The sequence below is a fragment of the Globicephala melas genome, chromosome 18, assembly GCF_963455315.2.
Source record: "Globicephala melas chromosome 18, mGloMel1.2, whole genome shotgun sequence".
NCBI classification, from domain to species: domain Eukaryota; kingdom Metazoa; phylum Chordata; class Mammalia; order Artiodactyla; family Delphinidae; genus Globicephala; species Globicephala melas.
The window spans coordinates 38,100,403-38,127,066 of record NC_083331.1 but is presented as its reverse complement, the minus strand read 5'-3'; the positions used below and the strand labels follow the sequence as shown (position 1 = coordinate 38,127,066).

The 26,664-nt window shown below is 34.8% G+C and overlaps 1 protein-coding gene across 10 annotated transcripts in view; it reads right to left on the bottom strand.

Annotated features, from left to right (window-relative positions):
- Positions 1-26,664, bottom strand: part of PCDH9 (protocadherin 9) — a 976,220-nt gene that overhangs the window by 520,786 nt on the left and 428,770 nt on the right. The window contains exon 3 of one of the 10 annotated variants that reach the window (XM_060288152.1): positions 10,416-13,349. The exons of the other annotated variants lie outside the window; for them this stretch is intronic. Within the exon in view, the coding sequence (XP_060144135.1) occupies positions 13,314-13,349 (36 nt within the window). The 3' untranslated portion in view covers positions 10,416-13,313. Of the gene's footprint in view, positions 1-10,415; positions 13,350-26,664 lie in introns of those variants that run through there. 10 annotated transcript variants of the gene reach the window in all.

Genomic DNA, 26,664 nt, shown 5'->3' with positions numbered 1-26,664 from the left:
CAACAAATTTGCTAAGATAAGTTTTAAATATTATAAAAACATCAATAAAACCTTAATGTAAGTAAAGCCAGAGCACATCCTTGAAATGAGAACAAAATATTCAAGATAAACTTTGTTTCTCAGTGGCCAGCACCACACACTTAAGTTATAATTTAAAATAAGAGAGAACAAACAGATGGAGAGACATACAATATTCTTGGATTGGAAGAATCAACATTGTGAAAATGACTATACTACCCAAAGCAATCTACAGATTCAATGTGATCCTTATCAAATTACCAATGGCATTTCTCACAGAACTAGAACAAAAAAATTTCACAATTTGTAAGGAAACACAAAAGACACTGAATAACCAAAGCAAACTTGAGAAAGAAAAATGAAGCTGGAGGAATCAGGATCCCTGACTTCAGACTATACTACAAAGGTACAGTAATCAAGATAGTATGGTACTGGCACAAAGACAGAACTATAGATCAGGGGAACAGGATAGAAAGGCCAGAGATAAACCCATGCACATATTGTCACCTTATCTTTGATAAAGGAGACAAGAATATGCAATGGAGAAAAGACAGCCTCTTTAACAAGTGGTTCTGGGAAAACTGGACAGCTACATGTAAAAGAATGAAACTAGAACACTTACACAAAAATGAATTCAAAATGGATTAAAGACCTAAATGTAAGATGAGACACTATAAAACTCTTAGAGGAAAACATAGGAAGAACACTCTTTGACATAAATCACAGCAAGATCCTTTTTGATCCACCTCTTAGAGAAATAGAAATAAAAGCAAAAGTAAACAAATGGGACCTAATGAAACTTAAAACCTTTTGCACAGCAAAGGAAACAATAAACAAGGCAAAAAGACAGCCCTCAGAATGGGAGAAAATATTTGCATACGAAGCAACTGATGAAGATTAATCTCCAAAATATACAAACAGCTCATGCAGCTCAGTATCAAGAAAACAAACAACCCAATCCAAAAATGGGTGGAAGACCTAAATAGACATTTCTCCAAAGAAGATATACAGATTGCCAACAAACACATGAAAGGATGCTCAACATCACTAATCATTAGAGAAATGCAAATCAAAAGTACAATGAGGTATCACCTCACACTTGTCAGAATGGCAATCATCAAAATATCTAAAAACAATAAATGCTGGAGATTGTGTGGAGAAAAGGGAGCCTTCTTGCACTGTTGGTGGGAATGTAAGTTGATACAGCCACTATGGAGGACAGTATGGAAGTTCCTTAAAAAACAAAAAATAGAACTACCATATGACCCAGCAATCCCACTGCTGGGCACAAACCCTGTGAAAACCATAATTCAAAAAGAGTCATGTACCACAGTGTTCATTGCAGCACTATTTACAATAGCCAAGACATGGAACCAACCTAAATGTCCATTGAAAGATGAATGGTTAAAGAAGATGTGGCACATGTATACAACAGATTATTACTCAGCCATAAAAGAAATGAAATTGAGTTATTTATAGTGAGGTGAATCGATCTACAGTCTGTTATACAGAGTGAAGTAAGTCAGAAAGAGCAAAACAAATACAGTATGCTAACACATATATATGGAATCAAAAAAAAATGGTTCTGATGAACCTAGGGGCAGGACAGTAATAAAAAATGCAGACGTAGAGAATTGACTTGGTGACACGGGGAAGGGGAAAGGTAAGCTGGGACAAACTGAGAGAGAAGCATTAACATATATACACTACCAAATGTAAAATTGATAGCTAGTGGGAAGCAGCTGCATAACATAGGGAGATCAGCTCAGTGCTTTGTGACCATCTAGAGGGGTGGGATAGGGAAGGTGGGAGGGAGACGCGAGAGTGAGGGGATATGGAGATATATGTATACATATAGCTGATTCCCTTTGTTATACAGCAGAAACTAACACAACATTGTAAAGTAATTATACTCCAATAAAGTTATTAAAAAAAAAAAGAGAGAGAGAGAGAGATAAGACTACAAATGTGAAGGGAAATGAACACTGGTTAGTAAAACAAGAGACTTTATGATTGCCCAAATTTTGACTTGACTTTTTAAAAGGCTAGGGGCTACTTTATTTGAGGCAATTTTCCTGCCTCATTAGTGTCATTAATTCATTATTAATTCATTATTGACTTCTCCAAAAACAAGCAGGTTATACTAAATGTATTTCAATGAACATCATCATCTCAGGATTCTTAAAATTAAGTGATAAATATATTCCAATTAAGTATAGTAAGAACTAAATACAAAATATTAATACATGTATTAATATATCAATAAATATATATCATATATACAATCTAAGGTATTGTTTATAATCATATTATGAAAAATATCAATAGATAATAATGAGTTATGATCCATTGAATATTTAGAACAAGGCCAATGTCAATACAGTAAAATTATTAGATCACTTGTATGAAATTTAAAATGTATGAATTTTAGATATTTAAATTTACCCATGGCCAATAAATGTGTAAACTGACCCAGGCTATCTTATATAAAGAGTTGACTATTTTTCACAATTACATAAATAATTTTTATACTTTTTTTCTAGGAAGAGAAGAGGAAATGAATTGAAGCTGATTAACATATACATACATTAGAGATAGATCATATTTTTTATCAAATTTCAAGTTTTTCAATTGTGCCTTTCAGAAACATAGTGCCTGGAGCACAAGTAGCAAAGTAAAAACATTAATAGATAACACATAAAACACAAAGAGCCACAGCTACTAAAATGTAAGGTCCCTTAAGGTAGGCCAATACACAAAGGTAAGAGTTTACATCAGGGCTTGTTACAAACACACTCTACTAAGCTAAAGAGGAATAAATATTATAGTGGGTCCAACTCTCTACAGATGGATGCACTTTACAAATGAGAGTATTCACTCTTGACCAATAGTGTCTCTTTTGTCATACAATCTTTGGTGCATACCAGGTTGTTGACCCAAAATGTGTATTATTATTTGTATTGATTGTGGTGCAGCATATTGCATTTTAAAAATACACCTACCACCTCTTTTTGTTTCAAGCTGAAAGACTTTTTAAAATTGACAGTGTAAAGCATGAGGTGTGGCTTCAGGACACAAATCCTTCCTAGAAATGAAGCTGAACTAAGCAGGCATTGTTTTCTCTGTCTTTTATATTCCTAGTTGTTACAAGGGGATTCCAAAATGATACCAGCTATGACAAGCATACTAATTCTTGTGCACTTCTGGTGTTTGTTACCTGACCTGAAAAAATGAACTCTGATATAGGGAGGTAGAACTGATATGGGGGCGGAAATAAAACCTAGATATCACATTGGCATCATATCAAAGTTGAGGACGTTTAAACAGCAGAACAGCCTAATTTTCAGTTAACCTCTATTTGATGATCACAAATAGGATTTCATCTGAAGCAGCAAATTAAATCTGAGACTGAGAAATGGGCCTGTATATTAAGATGTGTCCAGATTAATTGTTGTCCTGATGAGTGTCTGGCTTTCAGACTCAGATGTGTGTTAGTCACTATATTTGTACTGAGGTTACAATTGGTGGGGGAAATTTAACCATGGATTTTACCCTCACATAAGAACATGACTCTCAGCATTTGGGACAACATTGCTAATAGAGTTAGATGCCTGGTAATTGAATAGAAAAATAAAAAACTTCAGTGGATAAAACAAAAGCTTAAAAAAGTCCACATAATTCCTTGTATGTCTCCTATTTTAGGGTAAAAAATTATGGGAACATATTTCAAATGCATCCATTTTGTTTGCACACAATTGCTTAAGTGTGTTATTGGATTCAGGCCAAAGTGCAAGAGGCCATTACAATTTTCAGAGAGCTAAGGTATGACAGTAAGTGATCAACTATCTCCAAAAGAAAATTTTCTTTAACATAAAAACAGTATACAGAGAGACAAAATGAAAAGGCAGAGGGCTATGTACCAGATGAAGGAACAAGATAAAACCCCAGAAAAACAACTAAATGAAGTGGAGATAGGCAACCTTCCAGAAAAGGAATTCAGAATAATGATAGTGAAGATGATCCAAGCCCTCAGAAAAAGAATGGAGGCAAAGATTGAAAAGATGCAAGAATTGTTTAACAAAGACTTAGAAGAATTAAAGAACAAACAGAGATGAACAATATAATAACTGAAATGAAAACTACACTAGAAGAAATCAATAGCAGAATAATGGAGGCAGAAGAACGGATAAGTGACCTGGAAGACAGAATGGTGGAATTCACTGCTGCAGAACAGAATAAAGAAAAAAGAATGAAAGGAAATGAAGACAGCCTAAGAGACCTCTGGGACAACATTAAATGCAACAACATTCGCATTATAGGGGTCCAAGAAGGAAAAGAAAGAGAAAGGACCAGAGAAAATATGTGAAGAGATTATAATCGAAAGCTTCCCTAACATAGAAAAGGAAATAGCCACCCAAGTCCAGGAAATGCAGAGAGTCCCATACAGGATAAAAGCAAGGAGAAACACACCGAGATGCATAGGAATCAAACTGGCAAAAATTAAAGACAAAGAAAAATTATTGAAACAGCAAGGGAAAAATGACAAATAACATACAAAGGAACTCCCATAAGGTTAACAGCTGATTTCTCAGCAGAAACCCTACAAGCCAGAAGGGAATGGTGTGATATACTTAAAGTGATGAAAGGGAAGAACCTACAACCAAGATTACTCTACCCAGCAAGGATCTCATTCAGATTCGATGGAGAAATCAAAAGCTTTACAGATAAGCAAAAGCTAAGAGAATTCAACACCACCAACCCAGCTTTACAACAAATGCTAAAGGAACTTCTCTAAGTGGGAAACACAAGAGAAGAAAAGGACCTACAAAAACAAACTCAAAACAATTAAGAAAATGGAAATAGGAACATACATATCGATAGTTACCTTAAACATGAATGCATTAAATGCTCCAACCAAAAGACACAGGCTTGCTGAATGGGTACAAAAACAAGACCCATATATATGCTATCTACAAGAGACTCACTTCAGACCTAGGGACACATATAGATGGAAAGTGAGGGGATGGAAAAATATATTTCATCCAAATGGAAACCAAAAGAAAGCTGGAGTAGCAATACTCTTATCAGATAAAATCAACTATAAAATAAAGAATGTTACAAGAGACAAGGAAGGACACAACATAATGATCAAGGGATCAATCCAATAAGAAGATATAACAATTACAAATATATATATGCACCCAACATAGGAGCACCTCAATACATAAAGCAACTGCTAACAGCTATAAAAGAGGAAATCAAGAGTAACACAATAATAGTGGGGGACTCTAACACCTCACTTACACCAATTATCCAAAATGAAAATGAATAAGGAAACAGAAGCTTTAAATGACACAATAGACCAGATAGATTTAATTGATATTCATAGGACATTCCATCCAAAAACAGCAGATCACACTTTCTTCTCAAGTGTGCATGGAACATTCTCCAGGATAGATCACATCTTGGGTCACAAATCAAGCCTCAGTAAATTTAAGAAAATTGAAAGCATATCAAGCATCTTTTCTGACCATAATGCTATGAGATTCAAAATGAATTACAGGGAAAAAAAAAACATTAAAAACACAAACACATAGAGGCTAAACAATACATTACTAAATAAACAAGAGATCACTGAAGAAATCAAAGAGAAAGTCAAAAAATGCCTAGAGAAAAATGACAATGAAAACACGATGATCCAAAACCTATGGGATGCAGCAAAAGCAGTTCTAAGAGGGAAGTGTATATCTATACAAGCCTACCTCAAGAAACAAGAAACATCTCAAAAAAAACAATCAAACTTACACCTGAAGGAACTAGAGATAGAAGAACAAACAAACCCCATAGTTAGCAGAAGGAAAGAAATCATAAAGATCAGAGCAGAAATAAATGAAATAGAAACAAAGAAAACAATAGCAAAGATCAATAAAACTGAAAGCTGGTTCTTTGAGAAGATAAACAGCATTGATAAACCATTATCCAGACTCATCAAGAAAAAGTGAGAGAGGACTCAAATCAATAAAACTAGAAATGAAAAAGGAGAAGTTACAACAGACACTGCAGAAATACAAAGCATCCTAAGAGACTACTACAAGCAACTGTATGCCAATAAAATGGACAACCTGGAAGAAATGGACAGATTCTTAGAAAGGTATAACCTTCCAAGACTGAACCAGGAAGAAATAGAAAATATGAACAGACCAATCACAAGTAAAGAAATTGAAACTGTGATTAAAAATCTTCCAACAAACAAAAGTCCAGGACCAGATGGCTTCACAGGTGAATTCTATCAAATATTTAGAGAAGAGAAAACACCCATCCTTCTCAAACTCTTCCAAAAAATTGCAGAGGAAGGAACACTCCCAAGCTCATTCTATGAGGCCACCATCACCCTGTTACCAAAACCAGACAAAGATACTACAAAAAAAGAAAATTACAGACCAATATCACTGATGAATATAGATGCAAAAATCCTCAACAAAATACTAGCAAACAAAATCCAACAACACATTAAAAGGATCATACACCATGATCAAGTGGGATTTATCCCAAGGATGCAAGGATTCCTCAGTATATGCAAATCAATCAAGTGATGTGCCATATTAACAAACTGAAGAGTAAAAACCATATGATCATCTCAATAGATGCAGAAAAAGCTTTTGACAAAATTCAACACCAATTTATTATAAAAACTCTCCAGAAAGTGGGCATAAGGGTAACCTACCTCAACATAATAAAGTCCATATATGACAAACCCACATCACACATCATTCTCAATGGTGAAAAACTGAAAGCATTTCCTCTAAGATCAGGAACAAGACAAGGATGTTCACTCTCACCACTATTATTCAACATAGTTTTGGAAGTCCTAACCACGGTAATCAGAGAAGAAAAAGAAATAAAAGAAATCCAAATTGGAAAAAAAGTAGTACTGTCACTGTTTCAGATGACATGATACTACACATAAGGAACCCTAATGCCACCAGAAAACTACTAGAGCTAATCAATGAATTTGGTAAATTTGCAGGATACAAAATTAATGTGCAGAAATCCCTTGCATTCCTATACACTAATCATGAAAAATCTGAAAGAGAAATTAAGGAAAGACTCCCATCGCAAAAAAAAAAGAATAAAATACCTAGGAATAAACCTACCTAGGGAGACAAAAGACCTGTATGCAGAAAACTATAAGACACTGATGAAATAAATTAAAGATGATACAAACAGATGGAGAGATATACCATGTTCTTGGATTGGAAGAATCAATATTGTGAAAATGACTATACTACCCAAAGCAATCTACAGATTCAATGCAATCCCTATCAAATTACCAACGGCATTTTTTTACGGAACTGGAAGAAAAAAATCTTAAAATTTGCATGGAGACACAAAAGACTCTGAATAGTCAAAGCAGTCTTGAGGGATAAAAACGGAGTAGGAGTATTAAACTTCCTGACTTCAGACTATACTACAAAGCAACAGTAATCAAGACAATATGGTACTGGTACAAAAACAGAAACATAGATCAATGGATAAAGATAGAAAGCACAGAGATAAACCCACATACCTATGGTCAACTAATCTATGACAAAGGAGGCAAGGATATACAATGGAGAAAAGACAGTCTCTTCAATAAGTGGTGCTGGGAATACTGGACAGCTACATGTAAAAGAATGAATTTAGAACACTCCCTAACACCATACACAAAAATAAACTCAAAATGGATTTGAGCCCTAAATGTAAAACCAGACACTATAAAACTCTTAGAGGAAAACGTAGGAAGAACACTCTTTGACATAAATCACAGCAAGATCTTTTTTGATCCACCTCCTAGAATAATGGAAATAAAAACAAAAATAAACAAATGGGACGTAATGAAACTTCAAAGCTTTTGCACAGCAAAGGAAACCATAAAGAAGAAGAAAAGACAACCTTCAGAATGGGAGAAAATATTTACAAATGAATCAACGGACAAAGGATTGATCTCCAAAATATATAAACAGCACATGCAGCTCAATATTAAAAAAACAAACAGCCCAATCCAAAAATGGGCAGAAGACCTGAATAGCCATTTCTCCAGAGAAGACATACAGATGGCCAAGAAGCACATGAAAAGCTGCTTAACATCACTAATTATTAGAGAAATGCAAATCCAAACTACAATGAGGTATCACCTCACACCAGTTGGAATAGGCATCACCAGAAAATCTACAAACAGCAAATGCTGGAGAGGGTGTGGAGAAAAGGGAAGCCTCTTGCACTGTTGGTGGGAATGTAAATTGATACAGCCACTATGGAGGACAGTATGCAGGTTCCATAAATCTAAAAATAGGGCTTCCCTGGTGGCACAGTTGTTGAGAGTCCACCTGCCAATGCAGGGGACACGGGTTTGTGCCCCGGTCTGGGAAGATCCCATGTGCCGCAGAGCGGCTAGGCCTGTGAGCCATGGCTGCTGTGCCTGCGCGTCCGGAGCCTGTGCTCCACAATGGGAGAGGCCAAAACAGGGAGGGGTCCGTGTACCGCAAAAAAAAAAAAAAAACTCAAAATAGAATTACCATATGATCCAGCAATCCCACTACTGGGCATATACCCAGAGAAAACCATAATTCAAAAAGACACATGCACCCCAATGTTCATTGCAGCACTATTTACAACAGCCAGGTCATGGAAGCAACCTAAATGCCCATCAACAGATGAATGGATAAAGAAGTTGTGGTACATATATACAATGGAATATTACTCAGCCATAAAAAGGAATGAAATTCGGTCATTTGTTGAGACGTGGATGTGTCTAGAGACTGTCATACAGAGTGAAGTAAGAAAGAGAAAAACAATTATCTTATATTAACGCATGTATGTGGAACCTAGAAAAATGGTACAGATGAAGTGGTGTGCAGGGCAGAAATTGAGACAAAGATGTAGAAAACAAATGTATGGACACCAAGCGGGGAAAGCAGCTGGGGGGTGGGGATGGTGGTGTTATGAATTGGGTGATTGGGATTGACATGTATACACTGATGTGTATAAAATTGTTTACTAATAAGAATCTGCTGTATAAAAAAATAAATTAAATTAAATTAAAAAAAAAAAGAAACTTGTTCAATCTTACACAGCCTGCAAGTGTCAGATCCAGTTTAACCTGGTGCCTCAGCCAGAGTTAATTCTAAAAACAAAAACAAAAAAACCCCAACAGTATACAGATTATATGAGCACAGCTGCTAAGAACACAATCCAACCCAAGATACAAAAACATTTTCTTTAAAGATTATAAATAAAAATTGTATTGTCTGATTATATTCAACAGAACTAGAACTTGTAATAAACTTATGACGTGCAAAATTTTATATAGAGCTGAGTTTAGTTAATTTAAAGGTAATTGATAACTGTAACCAAATTAGAATGTCCCTGGATTCAATGAAGTATCTAAACCATCTTGCAGAAATTTCAACACTGTAATTTACTATAATACCATATTTTTCTAAGCTTTAATTTTAAGCTATAATTATTAATATTTTATAGACATTTCTTCAAAACCAAATCTATAGAAAATCTAGATATTTTACAGAAATATTTTTATATGTGTGTATATTGAGAATGAACATACATGAATGAGTGTATATAGATATGAGTAATAGCTATCCATTTCTCAATATCTCCGTATTTTTCTATATATAGGATGATCCCAGTTGGTCAAATTTAGGTTATAATGCCTAACTGTCTTTTCCTAATGTTCAATCAAATCAGATAAAAACTGCATATGTTTCCCTGGTTGAAGTCATACAAAATAGTTGTTAATATCAACTCAGAGACATTCAACTCAGAGACATAGTTGTTAATATCAACTCAGAGACCCTTTCCCAGGGTCTTTAAGTCACTGGGATGATATATCTGTGCTATACCAATAAAGCAGAGCACTGAATTTATTTTTAAGGCCACCAGCATCGTTCCTCTGCTCTCTATACTTGTTGATGGAACCAACATGCTCCAAGTTATTCTGACTCAGAATCTTAATGCCCTGCCCCTTCACACCATAAAAGATTCGGTTAACAAGTCTTTTTTTTTTTTTTTAACACTTTATTGGAGTATAATTGCTTTACAGTGGTGTGTTAGTTTCTGCTTTATAACAAAGTGAATCAGCTATACATATACATATATCCCCATATCTCCTCTCTTTAACAAGTCTTTTTGTATCTCAAAGTGTTCCTTTCTTTTCATTCTCATTGCCCTTATTTTATTTTAATTTTTTTTATTTTTTAATAGATGTTTATTGGAGTATACTTGCTTCACAATACTGTGTTAGTTTCTGTTATACAACAAAGTGAATCAGCCATATGCATATATATATATCCCCATATCCCCTCCCTCTTGAGCCTCCCTCCCACCCTCCCTATCCCACGTCTCTAGGTCTGTAGTCTCCCAGCCAATCAATCTTTCCCTTTCTCAACAATCATGTAGCTTAACACAGGTAAATGTACCCAAAAGAAAGCTGTGATGCTCTCACCTCACTCTACCATCTTTATTTGTTTCTCAGAGTAACATTTAGGGAATATGTCCCACCTTATTTCTTTTTTCCTTCTTTCTAACAAAACTAGACTTCAAATTTCCCCTGGAGCCCAGGTCTTGTTTTGTTGATACTAATCCTTTTGTCTTTTCTCCTTCCTTTACTTATATTTCCATAGGTATAAAATTCAGCTTGTTGCTATCATCTGAAATACCAACTCCTACATAAAAGGTCTTGGCCTCTTTACACTCAAGGTGGGGAATCAAAAATCTCCTCTTCCTCATTTGCTCTGTTCCTCCTTGTGGCCAGCATCAAGTTGTATTTTTTCTTCACCTACCATGTATCGGTCCTTCCAATTTAGGGAGTTTAACCTAAATACTAGGTTGGGGGTAGGCACTCTTTCTTATCTTTGTATTTCTCAAAATTCTTAAAAGATTATTTTAACTAGGGTACATGATTGATTATTTTTCATAGGTGAAAGATTGAATAGCTGGTGATTATTACATTTTCCCCTATTTTACCTATAGTTTTGAATTTTAAGTTAGCAATTTCTTATAGAAAAGAGGTCACAATTTTGTGAGTGAAGTGATATCAAATAATGTTTGCAGAGTTGGCCTTTATAAGCATACCACTATAGGCTTTCAAATTAAAACTACACAGAGAGGAAAGCTTTTTCATAAATTTGAAATTGGAATAAGTTCTTCTTTGGCTTCTATAGGAAAATGTGAACAGATGGATAGAAATGACTTGACCATTACTTGTTTCACTTTGTTCTGCCTGCATAGATGGAAATTAGCAGATAGATACTTAAGTTCAATAAAACTGTTACCAAAATATCTGTTCCTATGAAAGAAAAATTGGTAGATTGAAAAAACTCAACTCATAAATTCATTCCTTTGCAATCATATTGCATTCCTTATATAAACATGATCTTTATGCTCTTGTGTCCCCTCAACGTGTTTTCCAATTCATGTCCTGAATATAATTTCCATATGCCTAATGATCTTTCCAAGTGTTTACATATTTTTAGATGCATACATATTATAAAACCCCCAAACCCCAATAGATATTTCTAAATTTTGTAGAAGACCAGAAGAACACTAGAACCCTCTCAAACTCTGTAGGTGTTTGCTTTACAGGAAATACAAAAAGTCGTTATGTAGAGCTACTCATATATGCTGCTGTAAGATGCCAAACTCACAGCACATTGGAGAATCTAAGAGTTAACCTTTCTGGTGGTCTTTTGGCTAGAACACTCTTAGGAAAGAAATATAATGAAGAGGTAGACAAAAATGAATAACCCTTATTTAAATGCCACTAATATTTAAATATACCAGTAAGTGAAGCTTCCTACTGTTCCATTTAACACTCCAGCAAGAGGCTAATGAAATGTGGAGTGCTTTCTGCATCTCTTCTTAATCTGGATGCTGTGTTTAATAGAATGACCTCTTTGAAGTTATAGAACAACCCTCTTTAAGTTGAAGTCAGGAAATATCTGTTTAGCTATCTTACTTTAAACTGAAAAACAATAACTTAAATAATTGTGTGTAGAATGGCAGCTCCACAATTATTGCAGAAGTGTTTTGACATGTGCGGTGTTAATTGGGCTCTGGTTCTGTCTTGAAACTCAAGTCCAGGGGCTAAGCATTGTAAGTCCTGAGGACTGACTACCAAAGCAACACAGTTGCTAAAGACAGTTGCCTGCTAGGCCTGGTTCCAATGGGAAACAATTTCCTCTGGCAGCTTTTGAAGTTTGTTTTTATAGGAAATTGCCTCTTGGAGCATATAAAGCTAATTCATGGCAGTTCCCAGAGCTTCCCTGAACACCCAGCTGGTGCTCTCCTGTGGACACAGCATCTTGTTGACATAATCAGGCTCGGCTCTTGGCAAAGCTCCAGCTGTTTGTGTGGAGCCAGTCAGATTAGGTTGAAAGCCTCTAAATCTTCCAAAGTGTCCCCAGGAAGGGAATATAAAATGGTTGTGGTGATGTGGCAAGACCCAGGGAACATAGCAAAGTCATGACATTTGTATCTGGAGCTGTCATTATGATTCAATAACACAGAATTTGCTAGTGAATTCAACAGAGGTCATGACACAAAAGTGATGGATTATCCGTAGTTCTCTTCTTCCCACTGAATCTGTGTTATATGCTGGGTTAACTTTTCTTCGGGGGTTTGTTACGGTGCTACAAAGCCTGTTCTCCTCCTAACCCTCAGGCCATCACAACAAATATTTCTTTTTTTATGTTAGAATGCATATAAACATTTGCATAATGAATTTAAAATAAAAGAACTTTATTTCTTCTGCACAGGAAATAGTAGAAGAGAGTCATATATTATAAATTTGAAAGGGAAGATTGTTCTTAATTTGATTATTCTCCTCTCCCCGATTCATTTAACACATACTTATTAAAGAAGATTTTTAAGGACCAAAAAATGTTATCTACTCACATTATAAAAAGCAAGGAGAAAAAAAGGCTTGAATATTACCCCAGACATCTAATTTGAGAAAAAAAGTTGAAAATCAAAAGCAATATCAATTTGAAATATAAAAGAACCAGCATTTCTTTTTCTAGGTGTGAGAAATGCTAAAGTTTGAGCATAACTGTAATGTTAAATTAGTTGAAATATCAGAAACAAAGAAAACAGCAGCTGTGTACAGAATAGAGGGAAATAGAAATGAGAGAACATTTAATCACATGGGGAAACAGAGTTGAAAGAAACTGTGTATTTTTCTGAATTTGATATTGTCCATGGCAGTGAACGCTGAAGTTCAAAATGCATAGTCATATCTCCTATATCCTCGGTCCCTCTTTCTTGGCTCTGCATTTCTTAGGAATAAAAGAGAATGAAAATATGTTAAGATATCTTCTCCACAATAGTGTAGTTAAATTTGAGGACTGGAGTAGCAATACATTTTGTTATGAAAATTTTACAAATTGTCCTTTTTTCTCTTATTGCACTCTTTTCATACTTATATATCATTATCATATGATTTTTTTTTTTAATGTTACATGGTATTCCTTTTGTTTGGAAGGTCATCCAGGTACCTAGTCCTGTCTGCCTATCAAACTCCTTCTTAACCGTCCTGGTAATTCCACCTATAATTTCCTCCCTTTATTATGACTTCACCTGAGCCCTATGCTTATAGGCAGAGATGTTAACTCCATCTCCTGTTTCACCTGCATGAACACTTATTTCACTAAATGGTAATTTTTGCTTGCATATCTGTCTTATCTAAGAAAAGCTGAGATGTATGGGATTGGGAACATCCTTTTCCTCCCACTTTTGCTTCATTCATGTCAGTTTCTGGTCCTCTGTGGATTTTCAGTAAATGTTTCTGAATGAACCCATCAGTGTCTTCTTGCCTTGTTTCTGGCTTTCTATTTGCTATGACTGGTAGGTAAAAGCACGATTCTGGGTTATATTGTCCTGGTGTAAATTCTGGATCCCTGATGGACTAGCTGTGTAACCTTGGACAAGTCACTTTTCTGGGTCTCAATACTCAATATTCTACTTCATGTAGTTGGCCTGATGGGTAACTGTGTTACTGTATAAAAACCGCTTATAAAAGCATTTGGTACATAATAAAACCCAAGTCAGTGCCATCAATCAGCATTCTCCCCATCACCATCACCATCACCAACATCAATGGCCTGACCACCTGTGTGGAAACAGTGTGAGAATCTCCTTGGCATTTGTATACATGGGTGGAATTGCTAGTTCGGGGGGTATACCAAAATTATGAAGGTCAGCTGCTTCAGCTAATGCTTTTGAAGTACTCTTAAGTGCCATATTTTTTTCCTGCCTTAGTTCCAAAATTTCTCAAAAACGAGTGCTCTTTTTAGTTTCCTTTAATTTTTTATTTAACAAATACTCACCCAGCACTTTACACATGCCAGGTCCTTTTCTAAATGCTTTATAAATATTAACTCTCCTAACTCTCATGAACTAATGTACTATTAATGGTTTCACTTTACAGAAAAGAAAAGTAAGGGACAGAGAAGTTAACAGACCTGCTCTAAATGAGACAAATTAAGTGGTTCCAAAGATCATGCTGAGAACCACTGTATACTTCTGACCCTCACTGAGCTGGGCTCCCTTTACACATCCTTCTATTTTTAAGCCTGTCCTGCCTCCCTTCCCTTTGGTTTTCTTCCTGATTCCTCTTCTGCTTCCTTTCTCTAAATCAAGCAGTGGAGAAGGGAAGGAAGAGAACAAAACTAGGTAGTAGACAGAAACCTTTCTCTTTTCTGTGCCTTGCTTCAAATTTTGCCCTGCTCCACAGCCTACTAAAAATATGTACAAAATATTGCATGTTTCAATTCTTTATGCTTAAATGACTTTCTCTATAAATAACAATCTTCCAATCTATCTTTGTATAACTATAAGGTTTGGTAATATTTTCATCAAATAAGCTTCAAGAAGATAAAAGCAATCCCCAGGCAATAGATATAGTTACACTACAAGACTGCCAAATATGTAATACCCATGGAATTTAACACCAAGAGCTTCTTCCTCTCCCTTTTTAATCAAAGAGTGCCAGAAAATGCAATAGCGATAGGGAGATGAAATTGAATACCAAGAAAAAATTAAGCATCAAAAATTAAAATTAGAGCATAAAAAATTAAAACTAAAATCAATCCACTATGCCAATTTTTCCAGTTTTGTACTCATTACCATTACTTCCAGAATTCTAAATATATATTCATGTTACAGAACATATCTTTCATTCCACATTATATTCTTTAATCTTTCACTCTTCTGTAGATCTCAACAACTCACCAAAATCTAACCAGGAAGCCATTTCCCTTTTCTCCTTTAAAGGCCATCTCTAGGAACACTTCAATCATCTGAAGTACATAGTCTAGTAAAATCAACTCAGCAGTATCATGTAGTTTAAACTTTATGTTTATATAAGTATTTTATTTAATTTGATCTTCAAAAATATTCACATTTTAAAAAATGCTCATTGTTGATGTGTTGATGGTTTGGAAAAAGTAATTCTGAATTTATCACAAATAAATTCCTTGGTACATGGTCACATATACTTTAAGAATAATGTAAAATTAAGCCAGGTTTTAACAGAGAGAACTTGTTCTGATATTAATAGCTAAAATGTATTTGATATATTATATAACCTGTTGTTCTACTTCATTAAAATTGAACAAATATTAACACAATTTCTCATGCTAGTATGGCAAACTATAGTAAATAAAAACCCAGGTGAATGTTTGCATGTTAATATTACTATTGAAATAAAATATATGAGTTTATAGCCATGTCTTATTACAAACATAGCTAAATGTTAAGTGCCAAGTTTCTATTCCTATTTCACTTAAAAGGAAAACATGATGTACTAGAATTATTTAGAGCAACTCATTTTTCTATTGTGTTTATAATGTATGATGCACTATCTCTACTAACAGACATTTATTCAATCTGTGATCACTTTAAAAATAATGTCACTTATTTGAATAATTTAGAACAAAAAAATAATGCACTGCAAATAAATTTTGATCTGGTGCAAAGAAACTAACTTCTTTCTAATGATTACCCAATCTGTGATTTTGTAAACTCCAAAATACATTTATGAGATTTTAATCACTTTCTTATCTAATACATTTTATATAAACATCTATTTCAAAGGAAGGATGGCATTAACATTTAAAATAATATTTTATCATTAATTTCTCAATATATTTATGTTAAGAAATGACCTCTTATTACAGATTCTGAAATATAATACTTAAACATATTTAAAATATTATGTAACTGGTTATTATGCAAATCGCTTTTTAATGTTAAGGTCTAATCTCACTTCTTGCCAGATTTCTGCTTATAAATAACTATTTTACACTGCATCTAGATATATCAATAGAATTTCCAAGATATTATGTTCTTAATTACTTTACCTTCAAAATCTGTTTTTTCTCCAGTATCCACCCCACCCCCCTCATTTTTACCAGTATTAAAGCAGTTTCCAGTTAGTCAGGGGACAAATATGTGGTCCATTTTCCACGTTTCTTCTCCTTCACACTTCACAGAGTATTGTGCCAATTACACCTATGAAATATATTCCTCTCTAGTGGGTACCCCCCAGATCCTCTGTTCAATTCTCCTACACTACACGGATATTTTGATAGACCTTAACTCATCTCCCTGCCTCTACCTCTCTATCCTCAAATCCACCTGCTCTAATATCATCAAACACTTTTCAAAAATACCTTCCTCATACTATCATCATTCAGTCTTCTGTCCCAGTTAGCTAATTAGCCCTTGAGGTCTCTACTGGGTCTCAGAGCTCTGACTTGGATTCTAAGACACTTGATTGTACCCTAGTGCATCCTCAAATACTTGTCAATTATTTTCCCCTCCCATCCTGGTCCTCACATTCTCAGAGATTGGCTCAAGTTCCCTTAAAAACTGAAAAGAATACTTAGAATATGAAGTATCCATTAGGTTTACTGATTCACCACTACCCAATCATTTTACTTCCCTATTTTTCTTTCTGGATTCAATTTCATTAGGTATTTACCTAAAAAGTCTTGGTGCAATAGACATTGCAGTTAGACACATCATTCTATCTGTAGTGAATGCTGCCATCCTGAGATGCGGTCAATTCCCCTAGAATCTCTCCTGTTCAGTCCAGGTCCTGTCTCTTTCTAGACTAGTCAAGCCACTGAGGGCCCAACATATCCACATAAAAGCATCTCAAACTGCCTATAAAACATGCAGCTCCATCTTTTGAAATGATAATATACCCAATAATATGGAATCAATTACACAAGTCTCTCTTATTATACTGGAAAGATAATATTTCTTTTGAAGCAAAGGCTCTGACTCTTGAATTACAGATGTAATTATTAGAATTAATGAATTTGGAGGTTCACTTAGCATTTACAAGTAGTTTTTTTTTTCTTTGAGAAATATAGTTAACCAATTCAAACATCTCTTGATGTATTCATAGGTATAGATATATTCATGTAAGGTTAATTATTGTATTTAAAACTGGTGACCAGCCTTGACAAAAGTGTAAAGAGAATCCTATTATATTTGTTAACTAATCTTCATTATTCTGTGAAGCCCTTACTCAGATATAGAATCATGAAGGAAGACTAAAGACTCAACATAGAGCCAATGAATCTGATGATTTTATGTTGATTTGTGCAGCAAAAAAGCACTTGCAAGGAGAAGAAAACCACAAAATGTCGAGAGAATGGATTTGTGATATAGGAGTGGATCTGATTTCACTCTAGTAGGGCAGTTCTTCCATATGCCACTTTGAATTTTTCTGTTGTACATCTGTTGCATGACAACATAAAATGGTTGAGTTCACTATCAATTACAGGCTGGAACAAGTAAGATTTCAATTACAACAGGAGAGCAAAACAGCTGGTAAATCCCCAAGGGGGGGCACAGGAACCAAGGGGGGAAGCAGGCATCACAATGGTACACTGCACACTACTAATTAGAGAGAAATGAAGTCAAGTTAAAAGAAAATATACCCCTAGATGCTCTGTTTCATAGAGACCATTTGGGTATGAAAACAGCACCTCAGTGGCTTGTCTCTGTGAATTCTCACGTAATTGTTGCCTTGTGAGCAGCTTAAATAAAAACTCTAGCATAAAAATATCTTATGTTTTTAAGACAACTTATTTTTAAAAATTCAATGTGATTAAATCTAGGCATTTAGATCATATCCATTTATTTTTAAAAGACAGGGTATCTGTAAGAGGTAGCAAAGTAAAAGAAATGAAGAAAATTATGTAATGAGTTTTTCAAAAGCCTGAAGCTTCCTAAATAAGGAATCTATAAACATAGGCACATGTAAAAGTCTGCTTAACAAACATCTTAGTCTCTAGAAAAAAGCAGGGATCCTTCTACTATGTACACAGCATGACAGTTATGTGATTTTCCCCCTATATGCCTGTTTCTCTTATGTTCAATTAAATTAACTAAAAGCAGTGTAAATTAAAACAGCATAACATACTATTGAAGATAATTTTTTTCTAACATAGTTAGAATCTATCAATATACTTAAGAATTAGCCACAGGTTATAAAATATTAGAGCTCTGCAGAATAGCACATTTTCTTTGTAGTTTTCATAATTGACGTATTTCATAACAGTAATGAAACCAACATTAGTAACTTTAGAACCATACTATGTTTGAATTACCTGATCCATAACCCACTTCACTCACTTTCTTTGAGAATTCACAAATCTGGGTTTAAGAAAATAATAACTACAATTATTATTTTAATAAATATTAATGGAGACACTACAAGATTTACCCTGTAGTTCACACAAACCTGCTATCATAGTTGAATATACTGAATATAGATTTGAAGTTTTATTTGGAATTCCCCCCAAATAAATCTCTTTATTTGCCTTATTTTTCTCAAGAGAAATTTACATGGGAAGAGATAAAATCATGGCATTAGTTCAAATAAAAGATGATTAGGGGCTCAATTAGGACACTGTGGAGAAAACAGTAACATTCTAACGGTACAAATTACAGTTACTAAACAGCAATGAAGGTTAGGGTGAAGAGAAACGGAACCTAGGATTACTGGGATTCTTATCTCGGGACACGAAGGAGTAGAGAATGATGGAGGGAAATTAGATAGAAATATTATCATGCACACAATGTGATTTTTTACTAACATCCAATGTAGCTTCATTTAACTTCATAGCTTAAAATTATGTTTTATCTTAATTTTTTCCTCTATGGTATGATAGTTTTTGAAAACCAGTAAATCCTCATATAGTTCCTGTTATGTCTGAGGGCAGTGTCTCTTATAAACTACTTTATCAATGACCTGGGTCTCATTTGAAACATTATTCTGGAAAAAGAAAATATATTTCCACCATAACTTCTCTCAACGTATGCACAGTAAATTAAGTCTAATGTGATTCAAATTCCAGTTCTTTAAAGCTACCTGCATTTCACAGGGAAGGACAATTCCAGACCCCTTCCCCTCTCCCCGTTCTTTTTTTCCGGTAACGTTTTCAGCCTTTGGATGACACTTCCTAAAGGAACAGTATGGGTCCTGTGGAGGCTTTGACCTACTGTAGCCCCTAGATTGTTATTGATACTTCTCTCAAATTATAAAAATGAGGAAACTTCACCTCTTTTCTAAATTGAGGATTGATAAAACTACTTCGAATTTTGAGCATAAAAAACAAAATAGAATCAATTTTGCATATAGATATGTTTTGGGAATGACCTTACACATTTATTACTCTTAATGTTTGGAGAATAAAAAATATAATATTATCTCCCAATGCTTGGGTAGTGAGAATGGAATATTGTAAAATGGTTATAAGTATTTGATAAAGAGAAAAAGGTACAAATTTGATGGTGGTAAAGGAGATAATTTTCTTTCAAGATCTGGTACTGTGGGATGTCTCCCTAACTCAGACACATTGGGAGAAATTAGTGAGTGCTTCAAAATTAAATTCAGAAACATGCCTGGCCTCTATGGAATATGTGAAAGAAGGACTCTGACAGGCAACAGCAAAATTGCAGTTGCTGAGATTGTGTGTAGCCAAGTGCCACTTCACTCTTTTTTTTTTTTTTTTTTTTCCTTTACGCGGGCCTCTCACCGTTGTGGCCTTTCCCGTTGCGGAGCGGACGCGCAGGCTCAGCGGCCATGGCTCACGGGCGCAGCCGCTCCGCGGCATGTGAGATCTTCCCGGACCGGGACACGAACCCGTATCCCCTATATCGGCAGGCGGACTCTCAACCACTGCACCACCAGGGAAGCCCGCCACTTCACTCTTGAGCTATGTTAAGCTGACTGAAGGAAAGAAATCAATTACCATTGGCAGTGAACTTCACGTAGACCCAGGTTTGAGATGCCAGCTACATGCAGGTCTGTGCCCTCAACAAAGATAATTCTGACTAAGCCTTCATTAAGGAGTGCTACTGCATTCACTGCTTTGAGATTTTAAGTGGTTGTGTTTTAAGTGTAGACGGAGACAGATGGAGAAACCTGAATATTATAAACCAACTAACATTACCAACAAAAATATCTGCCTTATCTAGTAACTTCTTCTAGAAGACCAGGTCTATTAGAGGAACATACACATGTGTGCACACACACACATAACAATATTCTCTGATGAACACACTAGAGCCTAGACATATTAAAATCTCAGGGACTACACGTATTGGACACTTGTCATTGCTTTCAGACTGGAATTGATGTATACTTCTTTTGGTTAACAATGTCCCAGATTTGCTTTGGACACACTTCTTCCTCACTTTCAATTCCTGAGTCTGAGACCAGAGGCAAGAACTATTCAAAACAGCATCCCTGTTTTCCAGACACAGATACTTGTTCAGGGATGGGAATGTGGCCCAGTTTTCCCAGGTGAGATAGTGTGACTTCCAGGTCTAACATGGGAACTCCTGGACAAGACTGTGTGTTGAAACCGTAGGAATTGGGCCTGCTACTGGGGTCATAAAGAGGAAGGAGTCTGTCAGTGGAATAGCCCAGAGGAAAGGGATTATGAGATGGTAGCTGATGCTACTGCTTGGATTTTAAAGGAAGGTACAACCAAAGTATTGATACAAGCCAATAAATGCCTTTTGTGGGGATATCTTGTATATATGTGCATTTGTGGCTTAAATCGTCAATCTTACTTCGGTGATCCCCAGTGCGTGGCAAGACTAACAAACCTGACTAAAGCACACAGCAATGGTCTACTTTCCAATACGTTTTTAAGAGCATATACTGAGGCAGTTGACAAAGAGACTAGTGGGGTGTGTGTGTGTGAAAATCTGTGATTCCTTGTCATAACTTTCAGTCTAGTTAATTTAGAAAAAAACCCATAAATATCTGTACTATTATTTAATTCTGTATTTAATTACATTTTTCAAATTCTTCATTACCAACAGTATATACCTGTTTGGTTTCTAGTTTAAATCAGTTTTAAAGAAATAGACTGAAGAAAATACTGCAAATACTCTATGGGATAAAAGTCTTTAAAATGTAACATAATCTAAGTAACATTAATCAACAGTATCCATCCTGAAGAAATTCTTTGTGGAATAAAAAAATTCTAAAAATCTTATTTTATGTCAATGACTGTTGCTATTATTAGGGAATAGATATCTTGTCCTGACACATATATCTGTGCATTTAAAAAATTTAGTCAAAAAAGAAAAGAGGAATACAAAGATAATTTACAAAGCATTTCTCATATTTTTATAGATTCTTAGGTAGTTTGTTCAAAGTTTTTTCATTCTAGGACACTTATAAAATAAAAAGTTAACAGAAAGCCCCCAAACTATGAACATCCTTTTTGCCATGAATTGTGGAATAATTTCTGCAAAATAAATATTTTGTTTTACAACTCAACGTGTGCTTTAAATGTTTTAACAATTTAAAAAAATAGTTATAACAGTGCATAAAACCTCAGTTTGCACATGTCAGTACACTGTATCATATAAATACACACTCAGAGACCTTTCAAGACACAGATTAAGCTGCTAAATATGTATTTAGATACTTCTTAAAATGGAGTTCAGTACAATGATAGCTGTTATTGCCATCCAAGTATTTAGAGAGTTTAAAACATGGATTATTGACAAGATGGACCATTATACGTCCTCTGGGGCCATTACAGTGGAGCATGTAAACACAGATAGAGATAATGCAGGGGGAGGAACAAAAATCAGCTTGTAAGCAATGCATAAAAGCTTCCTGGGAGCAGAATAAAGAGACTGGGTATATATTTAGAAAATGATTTGTAGAGAACTTGGGGGAAAGTATCATTAAGCATGTAAATACCTTCTCAACAGAAAAACTTAATTTTTTGTCCTCTAAATATACAAGGCAATCTCAAAGGTGGATAACTGTTGGTTAACATATTTTGCTAAATAATTAAGCAGATTACAATCTTGCAGAATAATAGAATATGTACATACATTTTTCACTAACATAATGAACCTGTTGCTTTTATTATCCACCTGAAGTACTTGAAATAGAAAACAATCCTATCACTTAACATAATTTGGGTATTTCCTGTCCCTTTATTTATTACTTTTTTTTTTTTTTTTTTTTTTTTTTTTTGTGGTACGCGGGCCTCTCAGTGTTGTGGACTCTCCCGTTGCAGAGCACAGGCTCCGGAGGCGCAGGCTCAGCGGCCATGGCTCACGGGCCTAGCCGCTCCGCGGCATGTGGGATCTTCCCGGACCGGGGCACGAACCCATGTCCCCTGCATCGGCAGGCGGACTCTCAACCACTGTGCCACCAGGGAAGCCCCTGTCACTTTATTTTTATAAAGATGATTCATATTGGTAGTCCAGTAAGAGTTTTTAAGTTCCTTTCTTTTCTGTCTTCTTTCCTATTTTATTGATCTTTGCTTTTCTTCTCTTTCCTTTCTTTGCACAAGTCAACTTATTGGGCACTATACTCAGCTACAGTCCCTTTACATCAACTAAATTTCCGTCTGTGAAAAATACATAAATATTACTGAGAATGAAGCAAAATTTTTAAGCACTGAATAAAATTACCAAAATGTTTAAAGTATATTTTCCTTGACTTTGTGTGTAAATACTAAAATGATGAGATGTAATAAAAAAGAAAAGGGTCTTTCTCTAAGAGTTCCTCCAGTCTCTCCTTCCTTCACACATACATGCACACACACACACACACACACACACACACACACACACACATATTCCAGTTGTTTCCTGATAAGATAATTTAATTAGAGCAGATTGCAAAATTCCAATGAATCATTTCTCCCATTTCTTTCAAACCAATTAAAAAAATAAGCAAAAACTACTTTCATAGTAGTTTCTAATATGAAACATTTTTTAAGTTTGATACATTAAAGCCATTAAGTCATTCTTATCTTTAGAGAAGATTCATTTTGATATTGTCTCCAAAACAAGATTTATACGAAGTTATTTTTGTACACATAACAATTCCTTTAAAGCATTCAAGGTTTTTTATAATGAAATTGATTCCGTGATAGTTTCCCTTTCCACTATGATTATAGGCCATTTTAAGTAACAAATTTACTATTTTATGCCTATAGATTTTTATAAAGTGTATTTCTATTTGTATGTATTTAGCTTGATGATTGTGTGTGTGTATGTGAGAGAGAATGTGTTTATTTTTTTGTTTTAATTGTTCCAGCATCTCTGATATCTTACCACCCATGGTTTGCCCCAAATCTCCTGTAAGTGTTTTGGCATATCAGCTAAATTCAGTACCTAAAAGGAAATATTTGAATGAAAACATGTATCAGTTGTATTGTAAAGAATGTGTTTCCCCTTTTATTTGACTATATTATAAATTGATCTTAAAATTACTAAGTTTAATAAAAATAGGGTATATTTAGAATAATGGAACATTTATAATTTTAAGATAGCTAACATATTTTTAAAATTCTTTCATTAAAATTTTCAATTCTGTTTTGCTGAAAACTGGCAAAAGATATTCAAGTGGTCAATCACATTTTATTGCATTTTATTGTATCTTAATGACCAAAGGAAAAAATAATGCCCTTTTAATTTTTTTTTTTTTTTTGCTAAGGCATCATTAATTAAACATTTACCCTTAAGAAGCAATAACAAAAGATCTTAGGATGTATAATCTAAGTTTAATGTAGGAGTATTAATGAATGTTCATGCTCTGTCACTAACTGCTAAATATAAATTGCACTCTACTGCTCAAATCCTTTCATAAGTATGCAGTTTAGATAACTCTGCATATTTTGGGGACATAATTTCTAGAATATATTAGAGGAGCGAAATTTTACTCTCATTTTTTATAAAGAGCTTACAGTAACTTTTACTACCAAATGTTCTTCTGTGTATAATCACCTTTAAGTTGGAAGTTAGTGCTTTTAGTATATTATATATTTGTAGCTACTTTCATCATTTGTTCAAGTAATAATATTTGGATATGAAGGACTGCTCATTTTTTCTTCCAAGGTAATATTTTGTTAATATATCAATATTATGACTTGTTAATATATTATGATTTGTCCACTGACACTAAATAAGATACAAGAATACAGTGACATTCAACTGTCCAGTACAGTGTGACAGCATACTTCATATTGGCAACACCTGGCAGGGATAGTTGTTTTGTTAAACATAGCTTGCAAGACAGACTTTTTAGGGTACACTGTGTTTGATGAATGGTTTTGCACTTAGTATATACGTAGCTGTTCTAGGGGATATATATATATATATATATATATATATATATAGTAAGATATTTAGGGATGATATCATATACAAACAGATAGATGATGATAGAAATGATAGATAGATGATAGATAGATAGATAGATAGATAGATAGATAGATAGATAGATAGAGATTGCAAGTCTTACGGGCAATATCCTTTAGGCATGAGTGGGATGGGGGATCAGTGCTACTTTAAGTAGTGGATTCTGAGAGAGTTCATCAGGGAAGAGCGTGTGATTGAGTCCTCTGGAGGAGGCAAAGAAGCAGGAATGAGAGCTATGTAATTATGACTAGGACTCACTGCCAACAAGGAATGAGATTGAAAGAAGTCTCTGGTACCTTAAGGAGCCATCAGGTGAAGCTGCTTTTACCATCCACAAGTCTGAAGAAGAGCTACCAGAGACAAAGCTCACAGACACCGCTGTGAACTGCTTCTGACCATGGTGCTGCCACAGTAGCACAAAGGGAATGTCAGAGCAGGCTGTGTAGATGCCTGGGCACACCCTTTCTCCTTCAGCATTAAGTCACTAATCAGGGAAGAGAAGGTCAGTCTCTAAATTGTCACAATATCCTGGAGGTCCTTCTTTCTAGATATACCTGTTCTTTCCATCTTACCATGCACCAAGGAAAAACAATAATTCTGTAGCACTAAATATAGTAGTAGAGCTGGAGGTGAGGAGATCATGACTGATTGCTCAGGAATGTTAGTGACACCACTACAGAAACAAATTTTGTGCTGGTAAGGTGCCACTATTTGAAAGTAAGTTAAAATAGCAAAGTGAAGGAAAAAGGTATATACAGCAAGGGAGGGTTATTATTTTCTTTGTTCAGGAAATTATTTAAAATAAATTAAAATAAATCACTTTAAAATCTACTGAAGCTTAATTTAAAGATAATTCATTTGATTCTTTCCTCTTAAGTGAAATTATATTCCAACATATTTGTTGACTTTTCCATTGGTAATGATTGCACATTCTTATATGATTGTACACTGAGCTGAAACCTTAGAAACTTTTAGTTCAAACAAGGGAGTCACCTTTAACAGGAAATTCTTCTGTTTGAAAATATGCCCAGCTGATCTTTCAGATAACTTATGTGGGTCCCTGTGTTCTTCTCAAGTTACATCACAGTGTTAAACACTTTGAAACACTGTGCCTATAGACAAACCTGTCTTTTCTGAACTTAAATTTTAGACCTCCTTGAGGAAATTCTGACTCTGCCAACTTGCATGTTTTCAAAGAAATGTCAAATTAAACCAATAGAAATCTAGTTTAGGTTCTTCTAACATCTTTTGAATATGAGGCACTGTACCTACTTTCAAAGAACTTAAAAATACAAAGTGTAACAAAGGACAGTAAAGCATTTGAGAAACTCTTCTGAAATACATGCTGCCCTTAGACAACTTTCCTTTGAAATCTGCCACAAAAGCGTTAGTGTCTAGAAATATTTCAACTTATTAGTGAAAAAAAAAAACCCTCCTCTGAATAGATTGCAAAATTCCTGGCTGTATCATAAAGAATCTCAAACCCTTTAAAACAGAAATAATAAATTTATCAACAAAAGAGCTGTTCAACATGTAACAGTAAGTTTATACAATGATAAATTGTTATATTTCTTAACAAATAAATTACTTATTGAGTGATTTTATTTTATTTTATTTTATTTTTTGCGGTATGCGGGCCTCTCACTGTTGTGGCCTCTCCTGTTGCGGAGCACAGGATCCAGACACGCAGGCTCAGTGGCCAGTGGCCATGGCTCACAGTCCTAGCCGCTCTGTGGCATGTGGGATCCTCCCGGACCGGGGCACGAACCCGTGTCCCCTGCATCGGCAGGCGGACTCTCAACCACTGCGCCACCAGGGAAGCCCTAAGAGTGATTTTAAAAGAAAACTAAAATATTTAAATTATATATCCATAATGAAAATTTA